A 9,269-nucleotide genomic window follows, 5' to 3' on the forward strand; every position below is an offset into this window, starting at 1 on the left:
TATATAGTGTATAATATGCTTTTGTCATAGTACCCCCGAGAATTTAAAACTACTATCACCCCTGGTTAAAGGACAGTGTGTTGTGAGGTGCTTTAGGTCAGTGASTAAACTGTTCCTCATCAAATCATCGTGTCATGGTTGTTTTTTGACAGTGTGGTGCCACTRTTGTTATACTGTGCATCGGCGAAACCCACAACCTGATCAACTACGTCTCCTTTATCAACTATCTGTCATACGGTGTCACCATCGCAGGTCTGCTGTGGTACCGTTGGAAGAAACCTAACTTATATCGGCCTATTAAGGTACAATCRACAAACTGAACAAGTTAGTGCAGGATAAATCCCTTTGCTAAAGTCTGCTTGTGAGTTTGATGCTATGAACTTTACCGGAAATTGCCTGCACTGTAAATATCATCCGCCACTGCAAAGAGATAAGAGCTGAGCTGAATGATTCGGCTGTTAATGTTAATTCAACACGGACTGAACAGCTTCGTTTACTTCATCTCCTGCCATTGCTAAAACTAAAGGCAAACTACAATTCTAAAACAGCGCAGAAAATCAATGTCACAGTTCCCAACTTCTCCTTCTGTTTCCTGATTGACCAGGTTGAAATTCTACCAGAGAAATTTTCTTCAATGTGAGAAAGCCCAGACTGAGCAGTGAAATGAGATGAGAATCGAAAGAAATTACATAGGAAGGCAATGGGCAGGCTAGGTATTGGTTGCTGTAATGTCAATGTAGACTTTTCTATTCATTATTAAGAAGAGTACAAATTATTTATGTTACTTCTCTGGTTATAAATAAAATCAGAAGAAGTTTTTTTTTGTTTGGTTTTAAATGATACCCCTTGTATTTTCTTATTATTCTTTTAGGAGATGCCTGTGCCAATTCTAGAGAAAAGGTTATGTGTCTATTTTAAAGAAATGTAAATATAAATCTGCCAGTTGTATGAATAATTTTGGATTTAATCGTATGACATGCAGTGGTATAACAGGCTGTTTTGACATAATCATTTAAAAAAGGTGACTTTAAATTCCTAATCTTTTGCTCAAAAAACTAGATCAGGGCCTATCTCAGTTSCACGGCCAACTATCTGTTATGTAGTCTTTAAACAAATTTCCCTGGTATTCTCTCCCAGGTAAATCTGCTTGTCCCTGTGTCCTACCTTATGTTCTGGGCATTGCTACTGGGATTCAGCCTGTACTCAGAGCCAGTCGTTTGTGGTGTTGGTTTGATCATCATGCTTACCGGTGTTCCTGTCTATTTTCTGGGTGTCCACTGGAAAGAAAAACCAAAGTGTATCGACAATTTTATTGGTGAGTTTGTAAAAACTGAAACATTTTGATTATTGCTCTTATTAATGCAACTAATACAAAACTCTCTCCCCTGTTTCCCTCCAGCATGGGCTACGTCTGTGGGCCAGAGGTTGTGTTTTGTGGTCTTTCCTCAGATTGTCCCTATTGAGATTGCCAGTCCTTCAGAATGGACTGATCAGTCATCTGGCAGAAAAAGTTTCTCTGGCAGGTCGTAAAGGTTCCCTTTCTGAACATGTGAAGATTTGTGTTCTGACTCCTAATTTTGAATTGCTGTTGTTTTTGTTGAGGCGTTCTTTACTACAATGAAAGTCTCCAGTCTGATTTCTGATCCTGATAAATCAGCTTTTCATCTAATATTCAAGTGGACATGCCTGCTGTTCTGTTTGATGTGTGAATTTTTTAATTTCATGTATTTTATTTTGAGGATCAGTATGTAAAATTTTAATGGCCTTTGTTACCTTTTCATTCTTCTACAGAACCCTGATTGACTGACATTAGGTAATCATGTCTTTTAGTTATATTTAGGATTTCATTGTGCTCTAAAGCCTTTTCAACCAGATCAAAACCAATGAAAAGTAAAAAAATAAAATAATTAGGCACCATTTATTTTTAAAACAAGTCAAACCCCACAAACATGTATGTTGTGTTTCCCCCTCCATTCCTCTACCTGACCCCTTTGTTAACGTGTGTCATAAAAAGTGCGACATACTGTCCCTCTCTCACATACACTTTCTGTTGAACTTGTATGTTTATGTTTCAGATCAGCAGGCAACATCAAACAAAGCCTCAGTAAATGCAAAATTATGATTTTATTCATCAAGAGAGAAAGAGCAATTCAAATGTGACAAAGTAACTGCCCCCAGACTCTAAACACTGATTTTTGCTCTTCTTGTTGGCACCAGTTGAAATCAAACCCTTGTGATAACTGTCAATATTTTGTAATTTTGCAACCTTGGTACTGTTCTTTGTTAACCACTACTTGAATTAAGGATTTAACAAGGAGGGGAATTACATTACATTTAACAAAGGTTTGGAAAGCTTTTTTCCTTGATAAATAAAGCCCTGATTTAAGAGTTTTTTGTTTTTACTTAGTTTATCTTTATCTGACATTTGAAATATGCTCAATGAGCCGAACATTTAGGTCTTAGAAAAAGCAAAACATAAGAATTGTGTTGCAGGTAACRTTCACATTACAATGCTTTTTCATAGCATTGAAATGTGATCTTATGGTTTTGTCAAGCAACCCTTTAGAYCTACTGCAGCCTGACAGATATCAGATCTCACTGTTATAGCAGCAACACCGGAATCCAAATGAGCAGAAGCCAGGTTGGGACTAAAAGCTTTTTGTAGTGCATTTGATGCTGGAGGACATTCATTCCTGTTCATGTTGCCACATCTTTTTCCTGGACTGAAATATTTCAAAGACTACAGAACAATGCAGCATTTTGTATAGTTCTCAAGAGTTTAATAATCATAATAATATAAATATTCTGTCACTTGGCACCTTTGATCAATCTCACTTTGAACTCACTTCAGACTAACTTTAGAGTGAACATAGCTTTAACACTCAACAGCTGTTGCTTCAAYCAGGCAGGAAAACATGTACAGGTTTCACTTTCTCAAAAATGCCAATAGAATTACTCTCAGGGAGAGCTTCAATGAAGCTGTATTTTGGTCAGATGTTATGGATAACTTGTTGCTTGTCTTTTGGTTACATGTTTGGCAGTTCTTCAAAAATAATTTCAGAACCTAGAGCAATTTCYAGACTTGTGAATTGCAGTTTAAACTTTGCAACTCAATTTTCAGCTTAGTGAAGCTGAAATATTTGAAAGACTTGTGTCTTGTAGTTGTCATTTAAACTGTTCATCAGTTATTAACTATAGCTTTTCCCAGCAGTTTAGTCCTTTTTGTTGTTTTAATTAACATGTCAATGAACTTACTCACTTGTTTTAATATTTTTACAAATAAAATCTAAGATGTGTAGCGTACATTTACATTTAGCCCTTCTGAGTCATACTTAAAAACTATTTTGAGATGTTGACTTGCTGCAGTCGAWCTTACAATTTCTGAAATTGTAAAGAAGTTTCATAGAACTTTATGTGGGTTATACAAAAGTTATTCACAAAGCACCTTAGGTGTCATAGGAGCCCCTGATGTGACTAAATGTTAGGAACAGTGAGGAGGACTTCTTCAGCATAATGCCTCCAATCGCATGTGTCCCTCTGGGATTTCTGTGTTCATGGTTTATATGCGGTTTGTTTTCTGCAACACAGTGTGGCCAAAAAGCTAATTAATTTTGGCACCTTCTACATTTTCATTGTGTCCCTTAACTTGAGGTTAACTGCATACATGAGTCATTATGGCAGTTTCTGTTTAGTTAAATTTTTGTTTTTTGGCACTACTCTAGTAGTGATCTTAATTCTAAAAGATGTTTATATRAAAAAAATTATGTCATAAAAGCCATCTCACCTTTTCCAGGTTTTAGCATTTTTTTAACCAGGCTTCGGGTGGTTAAAGATGCATAATGGCCTTATAGCCATTATTTATTCAACAAAGTAAAATCCAATCAAAATGGAAAATGTAAAAGTAGTGTACACCCAACCCACTTTACAGTGTCTTTCTGACAATCAGTCTTTCACATTATTATGGAAGTCTCAGCCTGCCTTTCTTTCCAACATAGCTTCAGTTCATTCATTCCTTCATACACTGCTCCCGTATACCCCACAGCAGTTCAGTCAGCTCGGGGTCTGGGTYATACTATGATTGACTGATTTGTCCCTCTCTTTTAATTCTCTGCATGCAGTTATTTGTGTTTTCTTTGTTTACTTAATTTAATCAGATCTAATTTTTAGAGGTTTTATGTCTGTCCCTCATTTTGTAACCTCTAAGCACTTTGTTTTACATGTGAATGTACAAAAAGTGTTCTATGAATAAAAATTAATTGATTGATGGATTTATAATCTGTGAAAAGAACATCATCCTAGACAACTGGTCAATCGYACTGACTGACCAGTTGTCTAAGGCAGTGTTTCCCAACCCTGGTCCTCAAGGCACACTGCCCTGCATGTTTTAGATGTTTCCCTGCTTTAACACACCCCATTCAGATGATTGCAGTTCAGAAAAAGCTTATTAATCAACCATCAATTGAAATAATGTGTATTGAAGCAGGGAAATATCTAAAACATGCAGGGCAGTGTGCCTTGAGGACCAGGGTTGAAAAACACTGGTCTAAGGTAAGGTAAGGTGATCTTTTTAGAGAGAACAMGCTTTATCCTGGCAAACAATTGCAATTAGATGTTGATTCTTTATTTATGTTTTGATAGTTTCTTAAGAATAAATTACATGCAAATTACATGAATAAATTATATGCTAATTATTGAATGCATGTAATTCACCTACATTTTCCGCTATTTTCATATGAGACCAATATCACTGACATTGACTTTTWWWAAAAAAATAACAATAATAATAATTAACTGTGACAGTGTAACTATTATAAACTCACTGGAATTTAACAAATTGAGTTTATATCATCTGGAAATTTCAGCTAGATTGAAATACTGACTTCACAACCAAGTTTGAACTTGAATCTATGTTGACTGGATATATGCAGACGCCATTTCTGACATACTGACGTGTCACTTTTTGCTGATGATGGAGCATTATGGAAAAGGGGGAGAAATGTAGAACATCTTATTTTAAAACTTCAGGAAGGCATAGATAAAGTGGGTGAGTGGGGGGGGGAGGGTAGAATGGGGCTTCAAATTTTCAATAGAGAAGACAAAAGTAATGTTTTTTACAAATATGAGAAGACAAAAGTAATGATTTTTACAAATACAGAAATTGGGGTTGATAAAAAGTTGTATTTATATGGGAAAGAGCTAGAAAGGGTTGACTGTTTTTGTTTTTTGGGAGTAGTTTTTGATAAGAAACTAACTTGGGAAAATCACATAGAACATATTATGGAGAAAAGTAAAAAAGTTCTTAACATTATGAGGTGTTTAGCAGGGTTGACATGGGGTGCAAATTTTGAATCACTTAAAAATATTTATGTGTCACTAATTCAATCAAGAATTGAATATGGGAGTGTGGTGTATGGTTCAGCGGCTAAAACTAGGTTAAAAAAATTAGATGTTATTCATTGAGAATTTGTTTAGGGGCAGTTAAATCAACTCCAGTATGTGCTTTTCAAGTAGAATCAGGATATATGCCATTATGTTTCAGAAGACAACAGATAATGGCTAATTATTGGATAAATTTAAAAGGACATAATGAAGATCATCCAGTTAAAAAAGTATTAGAAAATTGTTGGGAAAGAGGAAAGGTACAAATTAATAGTTTTGGGTGGGGTTGGGGATGACAGAGCAAAACTATTAATGMATATTATAAAGAATTTAGTCCAATGGTATTGTGGACATGGAAATATATCAATGTAGACAGATCACTATCAAATATTAAGAAAAGAAATATAATAGATATTTGCCAAGAATTGTATAATCAAATACAGAATAAATATAATGATTATTTGCAAATGTATACTGATGGTTCGAAAGACCCAAAAAATGAAGCAACCAGTATAGCAGTAGTGATTCCTGAATTAAAGATTAATATTTCAAAAAGAACATCTAATTATTTGAGAATATATGCCGTAGAATTGTGTGCTATATTATTAGCTTTAGAATGGGTGGAGGATACTAATATAAATAAAATAACAGTTTGTAGTGATTATGTAGTTCGTGTGATACTGTAGAAACGATGGAACATGTTTTTACTAGTTGTAGAAAATATGCAAATCAAAGAAGATAATTAAAAACGGAATTAGGTTTTAATAGGGAATTGAAATTTGAGAATGTGGTTGATCTGTTAAATAGTATTGAGGGGGAAAAGATTTTTCGCTTTTTAAAAAATACTGGGATCTTTATGAGAATTTGAGGTATAGATACTAGGATACAATAGATGGCAGTAGTGCAACAATAATGGATGCAAGCTGCCGTTAAAAACCTGAAGACGAAGAAGATTTTTTTATTAGAACATTTTTATTTTTTAACAAAAAATGTATTTACAATAATTCAACGATAAACTGTTACACAATCAGGATAAAGAACTAAAAAAAAAACAATAAATAGAAGAAGAAGAAGAAGAAGAAGAAGAAGAAGAAGAAGAAGAAGAAGAAGAAGAAGAAGAAGAAGAAGAAGAAGAAGAAGAAGAAGAAGAAGAAGAAATAATGACGTCAAGCCTAAGTGTGGCAGTACGTTTCCCACATGAACACAGTACAGCTGCAGTCTGAAATGCCGGTAGGTGAATTTTCTGGTGTTATAGGGGATATAGTAAACCTTAATGTCATGCTGCGAGCTAACATCTTTGTGGTTAGCTTATCGTTGAGAAAGTACGTGTATTTTTTCCCCAAGTGTTGTTCTGTTCTATATGTTCCGCAAAATGTTACTCAGAAACATTACAGTAAACAGTTGAACGCATTTCGTGCATGTCAGACCCTTGAAGGTAGATCCCCAGTCTTATTTTCTAAATTGGCATATTCCTCCAAACCTTTCCGCCTGGTTTTGATTAATGTTTTTGTAGCTTTTGATCAAAAGATGTTATTTTACCGTGGGTTACTGATGTTGGGAGGTTTGCAGATCCGCTGAGCAGTTAGCATGGCAGCACGCAGGCCTCAGCTTCCGAAATATCACAGCCCTGGCCCCGATGGTTCGTGTGGGGACCCTGCCGATGAGGCTGCTGGCTCTGGACTACGGAGCTGATGTGGTTTACTGTCAGGTAGGCTGGCTACACGACCCAGAACATTAAACTAGGAAATGCTGTTACAAGGGACGCTTTGTTTTGTCTCTCCCAGGAGCTGATAGACATTAAAATGGCCCAATGTCAGAGGATCGTGAACGGTAAGACATTTTCCAAAGTTTCAGATGAACTGGCCCTCCCACTAACTTGTGATAATTTCTCTTCTCTTTTAATTAAAATTTGTGTGGGGRAAAAATTACGAATCTCAGTGTGGTGGTAAACTAAATTCATAACAACTGTGCTTTAAGAGGTGCACTGATATTAAATTTAAAAATGAGATTAAATTGCAGTTTCAGAACGTTTTCTCTAAGTAATGGTTCTTGCATGAATTTCTTCTGCTCACCAAAAAGTTAAAATGGAAGTAATCGTTTGAATTATTCCCAGTAATTTCTCCTAGGATTCAGCAGCAAGCAAGGGAAATTTATGCCACTGCACATGTAAACAAAGCAGCAGTGAACTTCTTCTTGGCACAATTTACAGACTTTTTGTACTACTGCCCTGGTCAAACACCTACGCAGTCCATATCAAAGTCCATACCACTGTTTTCTCCTGCTGACCTGCAACAAAACAGATTACAACTGTTTAAAGTTGTTTAGTCTTCTTTCCTAAGTTTGTATGTTTAGCTTCTAAAATGGTGCTGTGGCCTGTCCATCCCCATTGGATAGTAGTTGTGTTGTCATGGAGACCAGTGATAGGTATGTAGATTTGATTTGTTAGGAAGAACAGCACCAGAGAGCTGCAGACATTTTTCACTGTCACAATAACAACTTACTTTGATTCAAAGCCTAAATTTTTTTTCTTCTGCTGCCTCTTACTGTTTACGTTCAGATCCAGTCATTTACATATTCATAACTGGTCTACRTGTGAGTGAAATTATTCTGGATGTTTCTTAAGTTTATAATTTTTTTTTAGGAAATACTTAAAGATTTTTGTTTCCTGACATCAAAGAGGTMATTGCACATATCTTATGACAATTGCTTATAGAGATGTGCCGATCAGGTTTTTTCCTGCCGATACCGATACCGATCACCCATGAGGGCCAATCACCGATACCGATCACATAATTATTATTATTATTTTTTTTTATCATAAACACTACCGGTTACATTATGTGGAAAAGGAACCATGAAGTCACCTTAATTTAGACAAAAACTTGTTTTAATAACTTTTTCCAAGAAGAAAACTAAACAAAACAGGCATTCTGCAAATGGGGTATATGCCACGGACTTCCGTTTTAGCACTTCCGCATTTTTATGCCACATAGGATGGTTCCGGTGCACAGGGAACAGTATGTTAACAGTGACTCCTCTGTCACTGCAGGACTATTAATGATGCTTATATAATTATTCAGACATCGTGAAACGCTCCAACAACAACAAAGGATTTAAGCTGGATGTGTCAAAACTTCACAATAAAACTTCGAAGGTAAGTTAATCGTTTGTATTCACCATAATGCCTCATATGTCTGACGTAGCTAACAGGGACACGTTTACAAAGGTGCTATGTAAACGTTAAGTGTTTTGATTATCTGTGCAGTGTGCAATCTACATATCTATGCTTTATAGATAGATAAATATATATATATATCTATATAAACATATAGATCTGTCTATATTGTGCCCAAGCTATCAGTCGAAGCTGAAGTTAGCTTCTGAATGTAGCATCTAATTCGGAAAATAGCTAAAGGGCAATTACACTTAATTTTTCACTATCTTGAGCTTTTTTAATGTGTTGTACTTTAAAAACAACACCTAGACATTTCAAACCCAACTAGATTATTCTGTACTGACAGCAGAATAAATAAAACATTTGTGAAACCTTCTAATTGATTTGTGAAATTTGTAAAATGTCAAGATTCCAGAACACATTAAATGTGAATGATTAATTTGGCATTATTATTTTAACTTTCCGTTTTCTTTCTTTTTTTAATCTTTATTATAGTTGGARTTGGACWGGAGTTCAGTTTGATGGCTTCCTGGAGGGAGAGATTGGCTGAGCTAATGTTGCCAACAACTTTTCTCCTGCTATTAACTTTTTTGCTTTTCTTTATATCGAAAGTATTTCTTTCAGTTGCTCTTTTTCCGTTTTGTATACAGTATTTGTTTATACAGTATTTTTTTTATTTTTACCTTAATCTTACCTGGTCAGTTGAGGTGGAAAT

The 9,269-nt window shown here is 35.3% G+C and overlaps 1 protein-coding gene across 1 annotated transcript; it reads left to right on the forward strand.

Moving 5' to 3' along the window:
- Positions 1 to 152: 152 nt before the first annotated feature.
- On the forward strand, positions 153 to 4,262 carry LOC103465683 (asc-type amino acid transporter 1-like; the record flags this gene model as incomplete). Its single annotated transcript, XM_008410713.2, has 3 exons — positions 153 to 302; positions 1,138 to 1,315; positions 1,400 to 4,262. Coding segments are annotated over 3 exons (459 nt in total), but the record flags the coding sequence as incomplete, so codon positions are not given.
- Between the last annotated feature and the right edge of the window lie 5,007 nt (positions 4,263 to 9,269).

The sequence above is a fragment of the Poecilia reticulata genome, linkage group LG6 (genome assembly GCF_000633615.1).
Source record: "Poecilia reticulata strain Guanapo linkage group LG6, Guppy_female_1.0+MT, whole genome shotgun sequence".
Classification (NCBI taxonomy): Eukaryota; Metazoa; Chordata; class Actinopteri; order Cyprinodontiformes; family Poeciliidae; genus Poecilia; species Poecilia reticulata.